Source organism: Cucurbita moschata, unplaced genomic scaffold, assembly GCF_002738365.1.
Source record: "Cucurbita moschata cultivar Rifu unplaced genomic scaffold, Cmos_1.0 Cmo_Scf00002, whole genome shotgun sequence".
Lineage (NCBI taxonomy): Eukaryota > Viridiplantae > Streptophyta > Magnoliopsida > Cucurbitales > Cucurbitaceae > Cucurbita > Cucurbita moschata.
The window spans coordinates 6,386,065-6,400,882 of NW_019268518.1; the positions used below are offsets into that span (position 1 = coordinate 6,386,065).

Genomic DNA, 14,818 nt, shown 5'->3' on the forward strand with positions numbered 1-14,818 from the left:
TTTTTTTTTTTTTTTTTTTTTTCTTCTTTTTAGATGGGAAAAACATCATTAAATACTCGATCATAACAAAATTTAAGTTTTGTTGACCTTAAAAAGCACTCAACAAAATTTAAGATTTAAAAAAAAAAGGTAAAAAAAGAAGAAAGAATTAAAGCAAAGCAACTTGATGGGGTGCTTAATTGAAGAAGATCATGTCTCATGCTGCAATATCTTTAAAATATTCAAACTTTCACCTGAAAAACAAAATAAAAATAATAATAATAAATAATAAAAAGCCTCCCTTTTTGACAACTTCAAAATTATATTCACTTTGCCTCCACTTAAAAATTCTTTATGTAAACACATAAATTCCGCAACTTATGTTTTTCTCTCCTTAATTTACTTCCACAATTTCTTCAACCAGCCCATGTTGTTGTCTTTGACCTAATCTTCTTGATCTCCCTACAAAGATGGTCTTTTTTTCCGTCTAAATTTGTGTTCTTATTAGGTTTTTGAATCTTAAAGATCCATACTTTAATTTTGGGAGAAGAAGAGATGCATGCATTCGAAGATTATTTGGATCTTACATTTGACATTTGATCATATTTTGTGAGTGTCGGCACAAGATTATATTTATTGGGTTTCTCAAAGGACCTTAAAACTCGATAATATGCGTGTAGGGTCATCATTATCATTTCATTCAATTGGATTTCGTATGTTTTTTACTGTTTTAGTATGATAACAAATTTATGTGATTTTGTCTCTTTAAGTCTAAACTCGTATAATTTGTTGGACCCATATCCAAAAAAAATCTTGATATCAATAGATATTAGGGGGGAGAAAATAAAGGTAACGACTAAAGTGGTTTGGTTCGGTTAGTTGAAATTGAATGGGATTAGTTTGAAGATGTGCATAAAGTGGTCAATTCCATCCATTCCCTTTAAGTCTAATAGATGTGAAACTAATAGATTTGGTCTTAAAAAAATAGTGTGGGGTATGAGTAAAAGAAGATGAATTGGGATATGATTAAGGGGAGAAGAAAATAGAGGAGGAAATGTGGTGTTTAATTAAGCAATCCACCGACCTTTTTGTGGAATGGGATGGCTAAAGCAAACGAAACAATAATAATTAAGAATGGTTTAGGGTTTGAGGGAAAGGCATAGCCAAAGCCAAAAGAGAGGAGATTATTGCATGCCTTTGGGTTTGGCCATTGGGTCAATTTTGTTCCTGATTGCCGGTTGCTGATATCCACAATACTATGTATGTCCTGAAATTAAGGCGTGCCTATGGTAACACTTTACCCAAAAGGAGAAACAAACCAAACCCAAAAACTTATGTTTTAACCTTTTTGGATTTGGTTTCTAACGTTGATTTTTTTAGATTTCAATCACCCTAACTTTTCGTAAAGATTCGGTCAGGTGGGAGTCTAAAGAGTCTAATCACCTACCGCTAGTAGATTTTGTCATCTTTTTGAGCTGATTACTCATCGCTAGTAGATATTATCATCCTTAGGTTTTCTCTTGCACTTCAAGGGCTGATATCCCACCGCTAATAGATATTGTCTTCTTTGAGCTTTTCCCTACCCTTTCAAGACTGACAACCTACTGCTAGTAGATATAGTTCTCTTTGGGCTTTCCCTTACCTTTCAAGGGTTGATGAACCACTGCTGGTAGATATTGTTCTCTTTAGGGTTTTCTTTGCCCTTCAAGGGTTGATGACCCACTGCTAGTATAGATATTGTCCTTTTTGGACTTTTCTTTGCCCTTCAAGGGCTCATGACCCACCGCTAGTAAATATTGTCCGCATATATTATAGAGATGGTTTAGTTCTACTCCAACCAATGCCTCTCACCGTCTAGTACTTGGCTTTGATACCATTTGTAATAGTTCAAACTCACTACTAACAAATATTGTTCACTTTAACCCCACGTATAGCCATCCGCCTCGAGTGATTTTAAAAGAAAAAAAAAAAAGGTAACTTTTTTTAAGTTAGGGTAAATAACACTAATAACTAAAATGTAGGAATTAAATTGAATAAATTTTAAATGGTATTTTAAGCCAAAAAAAAAAAAAAAAAAAAAAAAAAGGTAACTTTTTTTAAGTTAGGGTAAATAACACTAATAACTAAAATGTAGGAATTAAATTGAATAAATTTTAAATGGTATTTTAAGCCAAAAAAAAAAAAAAAAGGTAACTTTTTTTAAGTTAGGGTAAATAACACTAATAACTAAAATGTAGGAATTAAATTGAATAAATTTTAAATGGTATTTTAAGCCAAAAAAAAAAAAAAAAGGTAACTTTTTTTAAGTTAGGGTAAATAACACTAATAACTAAAATGTAGGAATTAAATTGAATAAATTTTAAATGGTATTTTAAGCCAAAAAAAAAAAAAAAAAAAAAAAAATCATTGTTGATTGTTTAACTTTAATTAATAAGGGTTATCCATATATCTATATTCACTAGTGATGGTTGTTTGGGAGTGGATAGAGTCGGCCCAGTCCCATTAAACCCATAGATGGCCACTTAAGCTTGGATTATGTGACCAAGTTTTTGGATAATCTTTTCTAGATTAGTTTGAATCTAAGATTTTTAGATTGGATTACTCAAATATGCCCCAATTACGACCCATACAAACTAACCTTAATTTGATCCATTACAAATAAACAAAAAATATCACCTTAGCCAACCATCCATGGAGAGCCACTATGAACATAAACTACTGTACTTATGTACTCGTGATCTTCTTCTTAATTAGTCAACGTGGAACCGATGAAAAGATTGATCCTAACCCACGAACCCTTATCATCAAAACAAACGAAGAAGACAGGCAGAGCATTCTAACAAATGGGTCATAATCATTAATCTAATTCACAAAATTTGACTTTTTGGTGATATGGGTGTGATTAAAATATGAATTGGGCCCAAAAAAAGGAAGCTTTTATTAATTTAGAGCAGGCTAGGTTCTGGTTTTTTTGAATAGACAAGTCATTAGAAATGGCTCTATCATTCGAACAAGCTAACCAACAATGTTTTTCATTCTGTCTAAATCAAACCAAAGAGGATATTATGTGTTAGCACGTACGGCCTAATTTACTTGGTGCGTCATTTATGTTTAGTGTTTTGTGTTTGAGAAATATAGCTCGATGGGTTGGTTGGATGCGACTAATCGTTAATAATGTCCTTCTACAATTTTAAGATCAAGTGGTTTTGCCATAATTTTAAGAGCATTTCTTATTTATTGAAATCAAAGGTTGGAGAAAGGAATACGTGTCAATGAGGATGTTGGCCTCCAAGGAAAGTGAATTGTGAGATTCCATATCGGTTGGAGACGAGAACTAAACATTAAGGGAGTGAAAACATTTTCCTAATAAGACGCGTTTCAAAAATCTTGAGATAAAGTCAGAAAGAAAAAACTCAAATGAGACAATATCTGTTTAACGGGGTTTGGACGGTTACAATATGGATAGTGTTTAAAAATGATAGGAGACTTAAAATATCAATCTTCAATTAATGTTAACGTGTATTAAAGACTTTAAGAGAGGTATCAAGAGTCAAAAGAGCACTAAAGATAGCGCGTAAGTCCCCAGTGGAGAGCATTAGTGGTTGCAGAACCAGCCCAACTCCTAAGGTTCAAGGTGGAAGCCCTTCGGTGCCCACAGGCTCAACACGAGGCCCAAATTCAGAGTGAAACGCCATGGCGCTCATTTATACCCTATGGCACCCCAAACTTTAGTATCTTTTTTGGGTTTGTACTGTGCCGGGCGGTTCATGGTCGCCCAGCTCTCTCGGGGATTTGCTTAAGAATAAGAAAGAGGAATCTCATGTAAATATCATGGAATAAGGTTTGATCTTATTCATGGAGATTCCGTAAATATTCCATTTCGAAAAGAGAATGTTCAAAAAAGAAATGCACTTTATTGGTATAGATAAGGACTTTCAATTTCCTTTAAGCAAGAGGAATCTCATGTAAATATCATGGAATAAGGTTTGATCTTATTCATGGAGATTCCGTAAATATTCCATTTCAAAAAGAGAATGTTCAAAAAAGAAATGCACTTTATTGGTATAGATAAGGACTTTCAATTTCCTTTCTTAACCATTCTATCATTGATATCGCTCTCATTCAAATGTGGTCTCAATTCGTTCATGTGTCATATTTGCTTTTTCGAATGTACCAGTAAGCAGGTGGAATTTGAGCAATCTTCTGTTCACGAACAAGTTTAGAGACACGTGAATTTGCTTACTCAAAAATGAAAGAAAGAATCAAAGTTGAGTAAGATTAGAGTATTAAGCGTAGTAATAAAAATGATGATAATAAGATTTTTCGAAAACATCCCCTGCTCTACCCGTTGTGTCGAAGAATTCAACATCTTGCCTCTCTCCTCTTGCATCCAACCTGCCATCTTGGCATACTAAATGTGGATGATGGATGATGAAAGTCCCACGTTCACAAATTTAGGGAACGATCATGGATTTATAATAAAGTAATACTATGCTCATTGGTGAGACATTTTGGGGAAGCTCAGAACAAAGTCATGAGAGTTTATGCTCAAAGTAGACAATATCATACCATTGTGGAGAGTCGTGTTCAACAAATTGTTTACTTACCAGAGCATGATGAGAAACAGAGCATGAGACCTAAACACACAAAATACAGAGCATACTGCAAATAAGTAAATAAAACAGAGCAAAACAAGAATCATAAAACAGAGCAATTGAGATAAATTTAAGAAGCTTAGAGATTTCCGATGTCACTTTGTGAAAATTGGATTGGTTTTATAGGGATGGATTGGGGCAATGGTGGGATGTCACCAAAATCATTTCACACGTGGAATGCAATCTTTTTTTTCTTGTTTGGGGTCCATTTATAATATGATATTTAAAATTCATTAAGACATACATTAAACCAAAGTATAAGCTGATGAAATAAAGTTAAGAAAAATTGTTGAAGTAGTTAAAGTTGAATGTACGAAAAAAAAATTATAAAAATATCTCAATTTTGAACTACATGTGTCTAATTGTGAACAGAAAGAACGTGGTGGTAGTTTATTGGATGGTTCCTAAAACGAATCTTTATAGTATAAAGTTAGTGAAGTAGTTTGAATGGTGAATTTGAAGTCCGCGGATTTAGACACACCCGAATGGAGATGGGGATGGGTGTAGGGGACCCAATTCAATTCCAAGGTCACCCTCCCGATAAACTTTATATATATATATATATAATGAAAAATATTCATGAGAAATTAATCTAATTATATAAACTATTTATTAGCTTTTATCACATTTTAGGGAAAAAAATTTAAATAACACAGGTGGGTCCCATCTCAAATTTAATAATTTTAAATTTTAGTTTTCTTCAATTTTAGAAGCAAAAATTACTTTGCCTATTAAAAGTTGGAAGAAAAATAAAAGTTTGATAATTTAGAAGGTCTTATAATATCTTTCTTTCTTTTTTCTTTTTTTTTTTTCCATTTTTATTTAATTTGGAGAAAAGTAAAAATAGAAAAACGAAGGCAAAAGAGTAAACTTCAGTCTCATCTTCTCCGCTCTCCCTCCCCCTCACGCAAACCACCCGCCTCACACCCCCCTCCTTCCCGCTTTATTTCTGCTTTCCGGCGCCCGTCAGGCTCCAGCCCTTCATGTGTTTAGATCTCCGGCTTCTTCATCTCGACGCGCCGTCCTCATTCCTACAGGCGCGACTTCTCACTCTGTCCTGTGATCGACGACGAGTTGCAGCATTTCTCACAGCAACACCAGATTTCAACCTCCCGTGAACTCCTTCACCAACGAATTTGAACCCTGAGTTTCGTTGGTAGCTTCACGATCCACAATCCTGGCGAAGACGCTCACTGAATTTCAGACCTCGTAATCTCTCCGCTTTGTGACCCACAATCCGTGTGATTAGCGATCTCTTTTACCGTAGGCTGTAATGTTTGAATTTCTGGTTTCGACCTCCTTTGAACTCTGAACACCGCGTATTCGAGGTCGTTTGCTGCTGATCAGTAAGTTCCAGCGCATTTTAGTCCCTTTCGATTCATTCAAGTGCTGAATTTTCTGTTTCTAACAATTCGGACTCTTCTTCTTGTAGCTTCAAGCCTGTTCGAACACTTCTGATTGCTTTTCAGCAAAGACTCGAGCTTTTCGGTGCGTCTTAGTGGGTGATGGCTTGCTCTAATCACTTTTCGGATTCTATGTAGTGATTAAAGTCTGTTTATAACCATTTCAAAATTCTTCTTGTAGTTTCAAGTCAGTTATGGACTGATTCGAACACTTTTCAGCAAGGGATCGAGTCCGTTTTGGAAAGTTTAAGAGAATAATGTTCTGTTCAAACCTTTTCCAACTAAATTAAAGTAACTTAGATGGATCTCTAACCCTTGAATACTCTTTGTTTTAGGTTTCACTCTGTTTTAGAGTGTTTGATTAAGTAATAAGTGTGATTTGTGGGTAAGCTTGTCCCTCATGAGCACATTGTGGTTCGATTAAGGGTTTCGAACTAAATATAGTATCTAAATCTTATCCTTCTTTTTTAGGAATCTCTTGTAATAGTTTAAGGCCTGTTATACACAAGTAGTTTTTATTTGAAGCTTTTGTTTGATTGTGTGCTAGCATGTTGTGTCTTATTTCTGTTATATATTTGATCTATTTAATTGTTACTCTTGAACTGTTATGTGTCTGATGTGTTGAGCATGTTATGCATGCTGAGATGGTGAATTTTTTTGTAATGATAAGCATGCTGAAATGATGGTTGGTTGCGGAAACATGATTTTTGTGTTGGAAGTGCTGTTGTGGTTTTGGGCATAAAGCATGGTCTAGAAGCATGATGCGTTGGACTCATGCATTCAGAGGTGAATGCTGGGGTCTCGGGTATAAATGGTTGAGGACTGGCATTGTGGTAAAGATAAATGAGGTTGATATCAGGGTCTCAGTATAAATGGTTGAAGGTCGATGTTGTTTTAAAGAAGGTAAAGTGAATATTAGAGTCTCGAGTATAAATGGCCGAGGGCTGGTTTATCAATATTTAGATTGGAGGCCTCATGTATAAATGGTTGGGAATTGACATGCCAATGTTGGATAGAGAGGAGTATCAAGGCATTGGGTATAAATGCTCGAGAGTCAGTGTGATGAGTCTTTGAGGCCTTCGGTATAAATGCTCAAGGCCAAATATTTAGCACTGAAGAGAAGTGATGAGACCCTGGGTATAAAGGTTCAGGGATTGGTGCAACTCTAAGGGACAGTCCTGGAGGGCTTCTGAAGGCCAAATATGAGAGCTGAATGATCTCGTTTGTTGTGAGGACTAAGTTGTGTTAGAGCTTGAGAGGTGTATGCATGTCATGAGTATATTGCGTGATGTGATTATGATTTATGAATGGAGTTAGTTACATATGTTACTTGTCTCCTACGCATGTTTCATATGAGTAGTATGTATATGATAAACATGTTGATGAGATATGGTGTGAGGCATGTTTTGTGGCTCCTCAGATGGGAGCTATTTAGTGAGTACTTTTATACTGACTCCTTCCTCCAACCAACAAATTTGGCAGGTGCTTAAAATCTGCATGCGCTTGATGGTGAAGTGGAGGCATGACAAGAAAAGAGAACATTAGCTAGTCATCTACTTTCCCTATCCCCAACTCAGGGCTTCCTTCCATCCGATTGCTCTCTTCCCCTCTCTGGGGAATTTCTCCTCTTTCCTCCTTACTACTAAGACTTTTCCATCTCTCTTCTTCTTTCCTGCTTTTGCATGGTTCTAAACAATTCCCTACCTACCTCCGAGATCTATCCTTGGATTCACTAGAAATGACCTCCGCCGAGGCTTCAATCAAGCCCAATTCTGCATCCGCTTTCAAGAACCTTGCTGATTCTACCAAAGCCCCCTCTGATCCACCCAACGCGCTCTCTGCCAAGGGTATTCATTTTTCCTCCCAATCCTCGCACCCTCTTTCTTCCTCCCACTTTTTTTTCCTTTCTTTCGTTCTTTACTCACCCTCCCAATTGTTCTGTTTTTTTTGTTAATACAGATGCTGATATCGCCCTCTACACCGAGCTTTGGAATGCTTGTGCTGGTCCTCTTGTTTCTGTCCCTCGTGAAAACGAGCGTGTCTTCTACTTCCCTCAGGGCCACATTGAACAGGTTTTTCATACCCTTCATCCCTCCTCTTCTAATTTTATCATGACATAACAGGGTTTTTTTTTTTTTTTTCCTTTTTATTATCTAAAGCTGTCTCTCATTTGCTTCTGTTTCATTCTTTTCTTTTCTCCCCTTTTCCAACTGGAAAGTTATTTTTATGTTAAGTCTCAGCTCTCTTTTCACCTTATACGGCTATGGTTCATGGGATTTTTTCCTCACCTTCTCTCTGTTTGTTAACCTTCCGTCTGCCTTGTTTCTAATCTGCGTTCTATTGAACTTTCTCCATGATTGATATTTGTTTGGTTTTTGGATCAGGTGGAAGCATCAACTAATCAAGTGGCGGACCAACAGATGCCTGTTTATGACCTTCCATCCAAAATCCTCTGCCGCATTATTAATGTGTGCTTAAAGGTACCATTGGTCTATTTCTTGGACATATCCACCAAACTGGGGCTTTCCCATCTCTATGTTTTCTTCTCTTTTGACAAATATCTGTGAAGGTTGCTTTCTTCTCTTTTGACAAATATCTGTGAAGGTTGCAGGCTGGAAGATTCGTACCAGGTAGTTTTACTTTGTTATTGATGTGACAAATCATCTGTCTGTGAATTGCAGGCAGAGCCGGACACTGATGAGGTATTTGCACAAATAACTTTGCTTCCAGAGGCTAATGTAAATTCCCTTCGTGTCTTGCAGTTGAAAATGTTATACTGTGTTGAAAGCTTCTCATATGTTTTATGATCTTGATATCCTGGTGTGTTTTTAATTACAGCAAGATGAGGATTCTGTGGACAAGGAACCACCTCCTCCTCCTCCACGAAGATTTCATGTGCATTCTTTTTGCAAGACTCTGACTGCATCTGACACCAGTACTCATGGGGGGTTTTCAGTCTTGAGGCGCCATGCTGATGAATGTCTTCCTCCTCTGGTTAGTACATTAATGGTTTTTATATAGATAGATTGTATAAATTTATGAGACGGTATTTCTTCATTTGCTGCCAAAACTGAATGTCATAGAATTGATTTTTCTAGGACATGTCACAACAGCCTCCTACTCAGGAGTTAGTTGCAAAGGATTTGCTTGGAAATGAATGGCGTTTTCGTCATATATTTCGAGGTAATGAATTATGAACTTGAATTACTCTTCATGGATCCCAGATGGCTTGTGTGTTACAATACAGTTTATTTATCAACAAAACAAACTTAGATAATCTCTTGCTCCAATATATAATACGCCAGAATAGCTTCATGTGCTACCAACCTGAGAACCGTATCTCACATCTAAATCTTTCATGCCATGTGGGTTGATTAGAAATATATATTGACAATCACCTTGTTCAGTTGATTTGTTAGATTCAGTCTTCTTTTCTTTAACATTTAAGCTTTTGGAATATCAGGACAACCACGAAGGCATTTGCTTCAGAGTGGTTGGAGTGTTTTCGTGAGCTCAAAAAGACTGGTTGCAGGAGATGCTTTTATATTCTTGAGGTTTGATGTTTCCATTCATCTCTGTCGTGACTCATATGACATTAAAATATCATGATTACATTATTTTTCTGAATGAGTCAATTATTTCATTAGACATCTTTTGGTCTAATTGGAACCAACATATATTTTCTGATAGGGGAGAGAATAGAGAACTTCGCGTTGGTGTTAGGCGTGCCATGAGACAACATGGCAATGTCCCCTCATCGGTCATATCTAGCCATAGTATGCATCTTGGTGTGCTTGCAACTGCTTGGCATGCCATTTCCACAGGCACAATGTTCACTGTGTACTATAAGCCTAGGTAATGCTTATGATATGTCATGTCATCTCTGTATCATGTACGTTTTGTTATTACATCTTTGAAGCAAGACGCTAATGGCTCCAAATTTATGTTCAGGACAAGCCCTTCTGAATTTGTTGTTCCATATGACCAGTATATGGAGTCTATTAAGAAGAGCTACACCATAGGGACGAGGTTCAAAATGAGATTTGAAGGTGAAGAAGCTCCTGAACAGAGGTATGTGCCCATGAAATTGGAATTGACTGGAATTTACCTTCTAAATATCTGATAGTGTTTCCCTTCCTTTCTTTCTTGATGAAGTTTCTTTATGGGAACTGGTGGATAATTCTAATTTTCATGTTTTAGATTCACGGGTACTGTCATTGGATGTGAAGATGCTGATCCCAAAAGGTGGAAAGATTCCAAGTGGAGATGCCTGAAGGTAATAAAAGCTCTCAACACATGTAACCTTGTATTTTTGGAATGTTAAATCAGCCATTTTTGTTTTCCTCCTCCAGGTGAGGTGGGATGAGACATCTACTATTTCTCGTCCGGAGAAAGTCTCTCCTTGGAAAATTGAGCCTGCTCTTGCTCCTCCAGCACTGAACCCCCTTCCGATGACTAGACCTAAAAGGCATCGATCAAACATGGTGCCTACATCCCCTGATTCCTCTGTTCTTACACGAGAGGGCCCATCAAGAATGATTATAGACCATTCACCAGCCAGTGCATTTACAAGGGTCTTGCAAGGTCAAGAATTCTCGACTTTGAGAGGGAATTTAATTGATGGCAACGAGTCTGATACTGCTGAAAAATCTGTTATGTGGTCTCCATCACTAGATGATGAGAAGATTGATGTGGTTTCTACGTCTAAGAAACATGGAGCAGACAGTTGGATGCCTGCAGGAAGTGGTGAGCCAACCTACGCAGATCTTCTGTCAGGTTTTGGAGCTAATATTGATTCATCCTGTGGTGTCCGAGCTACCTTGGGAGATCCAGCAATAGTAACTGCTAATTCAATCAGAAAGCATGCAGTGTATCAAGATGGAAAGTTTAACTTCCTTGGTGGTGGTAGCTCATGGTCTGTCTTGCCTTCTGGTCTTTCACTTAACCTGGTCGACTCTAGTCAGAAGGCTCATATTCAGGCTGGTGACTTGCCTTATCAAATGAGAGGAAATGCCACCTTTAATGGCGTTGGTGATCATTCTATGGCTCAATGTTATAGAATTGATCATTCTATGGCCCATTGTTATAGAATTGAACAGCCTAATGGAAACTGGTCGATGCCTCCACCTTCATCTCATTTTGATTATCCAGTTCATTCAACTGAACTGACTTCGAAACCTATGCTATTTCAGAACCAAGATATTTTGAATCTCAAAGATGGAAATTGTAAGCTTTTTGGCATCTCACTCGTAAAAAATCCTGCTATTTCAGACCCTGCAGAATTGCATAGAAATGTGATGAACGAGGCAGATGTTATACATCCTAATAGACATCCGATCCATTTGAATGAGTCTGAACTGTCTAGGGGTTCAAATTTGGCTGATAAATCCCTTGCCATCAACGTGGCTGATAAGTTGCAGCAAGCATGCACACCAAACTTGAAGGATTCTCAGAGCAAATCACAGGGTTCTTCAACAAGGAGCTGTACAAAGGTTGCTCGCTTTACCCTTCCCCCACCACAAAATATACACATTTTTTCACATGCCTATTAGTTTCGAGGATAGACCTGGTAGGCATAATAATAGGGGGTTGTTGGTTTCAGGTCCACAAGCAGGGGATTGCACTTGGAAGGTCAGTTGATCTTAGCAAGTTCAACAATTATGATGAATTGATTGCTGAATTGGACCAATTGTTTGAATTTGGTGGCGAGCTTCTGCCTCCCAAAAAGAGTTGGCTTGTTGTATATACGGATGATGAAGGCGATATGATGCTTGTTGGAGATGATCCCTGGCAGTAAGGACTAATCATGCATGATCATATATTTTGTCACTTAGTTGTCTCTGTGGAATAAAATTTTTGAATAACCTGTGGATTGGCTTTAATCAGGGAGTTTTGTGGTATGGTTCGGAAGATTTTTATCTACACAAGAGAAGAGGTCCAGAAGATGAATCCAAGATCCTTAACACTGAAAGGTGATGAGAATCCATCTGTTGAAGGGGAAGAAGCAAAAGAGATTAAAAGTCCGGCAGTACCTTCAATGTCAGCACCAGAGAGTTAGGTCTTTTGCTTTGGTCAGTCAGGTATAGGTGAGACCTGAAACATTGATGTGAATGTGACGAACGTGTTATATATTATATTTGTCCTCATTACTTCGCCTATGCTGCACCGTCTGACATGGTTAGAATTGAAAAACCAATATTGTGTTGAGGCAGGGTTTTGGTGCGGTGCAAAAGGGATTCGAACAGAGTAATGGAACGAGGCTGGAAGGTTGCGCCCTTATGTTATAGGTAGATGGTAGAAATGATGTAATTGAATTTTGGATATGTGAAGTTAGTAGTATTGCGAAGGGTCCAGTCCACTCTTATACGTAAAATATGTATAGTCCTTGTGTCGTAGGATGATGGGGCTGGCTTGAGTTTCCAAATTCCACCTTGTATATAGGCTCTTGGAACCCAAGGAATGAGTGAATCTAAGTTCAATTGGATGCGTTTACTAGTAGTGGGCGTGTGTCGGCCGGGGGGATCTGCAAGAAAACGTCGATGTTTCAGAGTATTTGCTGCCTTTTATGCGATGCCAGTGGCAAGACAGAATAAGAGTACTCGCTCATACCAGTGGAAAATAATGTATAGAGGGCTGACTGAGCTAATGAGAGACGAAAATAGCATTGTAATATAACATTGAAGATGCTACTGGATTCTGCTTCAGTAACCCAAACCAAGTCACTACTTGAAAGCGAAGGGTCGGTCGCATGTAAATATCTCAAATAAGTCAAATCGAAGTATGTTGAATGCATGTAATATTAGCTTTGACTTGGTACATTCGTTTCATGCCATCTTGAGCAACAAGCTTGTAAGTTGGGCGAGCAACCAGCCTATGGAACTTTCTTCTTACGCGTCCTGACCTCAACATGCACTGTTGTGCATGGTGTGGTGCAAGCCTTCACTTCAACAACATCCATCTTTTGGCCATGTTGTTCCCTTGAGATTTGATATTTGAAGCGTTCTGCACTTATTTTTAGTGCTCGGTTGTTTCGACTCATCTATCAGCGTTGAACATGGGGTCTTTTTCTAGTAATCGACACGCTCCTCAACTTGGCCTTCGTACTGGCAAGCACACCTTGCATCTTCGAATACTTTTTGGGCCATTTGAGCATCCTGTCTTTCTTTTGGAGCTACAACCATGGACCTGCATGAAATCTGAGCCAAAACAAACCACTTAATTGTATTTTATATATGTTAGAGCGAAAGTCGACTTATCAAACTCATCGTGATAATAGAAAGATGCTAGCCACCTATCTTTTAATTTGTAATTATTAATATTTTTTAAAATAAGTATAAGCTAACGTTGAAGAAGGAATATAATTTAAGTTCTCTAATAATAAGAAAGAAAATGCGACTCCCATCAAAATCATGAACAATAATAAGTCCAACTCTTATAAGATAAACATGAATAGTCTTAACAAACGAGAATGATTCTGATTTTCAAAAGAAAGCCAACCAATAAGAGTGCGACAAAGATTATAATATTAACTGGAAGTTCGATTTCATTGACATCATGAATCAAAAAGAAGAAAGCATGCAGAGATATTGAAGAGATTTGCGCCATTACTTTCTTTGGATAATGAAAGACACATGTATGTGGGACATTTGTGCTGAACTGATAAATAAAAAAAAAGAAGCAGCAGAAAGTTGAAGAGCATGCCTTAGAGAGTGTGTTGGCTAGGGCCACTGTCCTGCCTTAGACAGTGTGTTGGCAAGGGCCACTGCCCTTCATGGTTTGAACACCAACACTCTCTTAGCTTTAAGTCTAATATAATACCCCCATCACTTGCTTTTTGCAATAATTGACCCCATTTCCAACCCTCTTAAAGTGGCTTTATTTCAACCTGAATTAGAATTATAGCTGTGAGTGATTTGAATTTTCAATGATCCACATCAAATAACCACGTCGGTAGGAGAGGAACAAAATTTCCTTATATCTGTGTGGTAACTTCTCCTTGGTAGATCCCTTTTAAAACCATGAGCCTAACAGCGATACGTAACGGGCCAAAGCAAACAATATCTATTAGCGGAGGTCTTAAACTGTTATAAATTGTATTAGAGCCATACACCGGGCAATATGACGCTAGGCGCCCAAGGAGAGTGAATTGTGAGATCCTACGTCAGATGGAGAGTGTAATGAAATATCCCTGATAAGGGTGTGGAAACCTCTCCCTACAAAACACCTTTTAAAACCGTGAAGCTGACGACGATACATAACTGGTTAAAGCAAACAATATCTACTTGTAATGGACAAGTTTGAGTTTATTTCTTCGTCGATTGTACCGAATCCTACGAATTTTTAGGAGATATTGTGTTTCTATAGTGTTTTCTCAACTATTTCATCAGCAATGATAGAACAGGCAAAACACTACTGTGGGAGAAAAGTAATACAGTAAGTTAAAGTCTTGTCAAGTTATAAAAAGGCAAATTGGATCCTTCTTTATTGTTTGGGATAAATTTAAAGATGGCTTGGTAGACCAAACAGACAATATTAGATAAAGAGGGCTCATGCAATGCACCATAATTCTCAATTATAATAAGATACTTGCCTGTTTCCCATTGGAAAAGTAGCAGTTAACATGATATAGATTTCACGTTCCAGAATCATATCTACAACTAGGAAAGAAACACATGGAAAAAGATAAAAACATCACCCAAATGGGACCCCAAATTTGGTTTAACAACCAACAATCCATGTTGCTCCATTTGAAAACTTTGACCCCCCCCCCCCCCCCCCCCC

General features: G+C 37.6%; 2 protein-coding genes across 9 annotated transcripts in view; one reads left to right on the top strand and one right to left on the bottom strand.

Annotated features, from left to right (window-relative positions):
- Nucleotides 1-5,484: 5,484 nt before the first annotated feature.
- On the top strand, nucleotides 5,485-12,853 carry LOC111455096 (auxin response factor 2B-like). Of its 6 annotated transcripts, none has more exons than XM_023096652.1 (16): nucleotides 5,486-5,980; nucleotides 6,067-6,122; nucleotides 7,520-7,884; nucleotides 7,997-8,109; nucleotides 8,422-8,517; nucleotides 8,719-8,775; nucleotides 8,876-9,031; nucleotides 9,136-9,220; nucleotides 9,501-9,591; nucleotides 9,728-9,892; nucleotides 9,989-10,108; nucleotides 10,238-10,313; nucleotides 10,390-11,529; nucleotides 11,640-11,830; nucleotides 11,924-12,123; nucleotides 12,250-12,853. In XM_023096652.1, exons 3-15 carry the CDS (start codon nucleotides 7,776-7,778, stop codon nucleotides 12,093-12,095), a joined length of 2,571 nt encoding a protein of 856 aa, XP_022952420.1. In that variant the 5' UTR covers nucleotides 5,486-5,980; nucleotides 6,067-6,122; nucleotides 7,520-7,775; the 3' UTR covers nucleotides 12,096-12,123; nucleotides 12,250-12,853. The 6 variants fall into 6 exon arrangements, with proteins under 6 accessions (XP_022952436.1, XP_022952420.1, XP_022952428.1 ...); XM_023096660.1 differs by having other exon boundaries at nucleotides 11,924-12,117; XM_023096668.1 differs by having other exon boundaries at nucleotides 5,485-5,980; nucleotides 8,719-8,739; nucleotides 11,924-12,853.
- Nucleotides 12,854-14,569: 1,716 nt separating this feature from the next.
- LOC111457854 (ABC transporter B family member 19-like) overlaps nucleotides 14,570-14,818 on the bottom strand; it is a 7,201-nt gene continuing 6,952 nt past the window's right edge. The window contains exon 10 of one of the 3 annotated variants that reach the window (XM_023100279.1): nucleotides 14,570-14,802. The gene's annotated coding sequence lies outside the window, so the exon portion shown is untranslated. Of the gene's footprint in view, nucleotides 14,808-14,818 lie in introns of all 3 variants that reach the window. The other 2 variants (XM_023100270.1, XM_023100288.1) reach the window with 2 other exon arrangements.

Coding starts and splice junctions, on each gene's coding strand:
- LOC111455096 (XM_023096631.1), top strand. CDS start 7,776: ATGACCTCCGCCGAGGCTTCAATCAAGCCCAATTCTGCATCCGCTTTC. Junction 7,885..7,996: donor CAACGCGCTCTCTGCCAAGG/GTATTCATTTTT, acceptor TTGTTAATACAG/ATGCTGATATCGCCCTCTAC. Junction 9,032..9,135: donor ATGAATGTCTTCCTCCTCTG/GTTAGTACATTA, acceptor TGATTTTTCTAG/GACATGTCACAACAGCCTCC.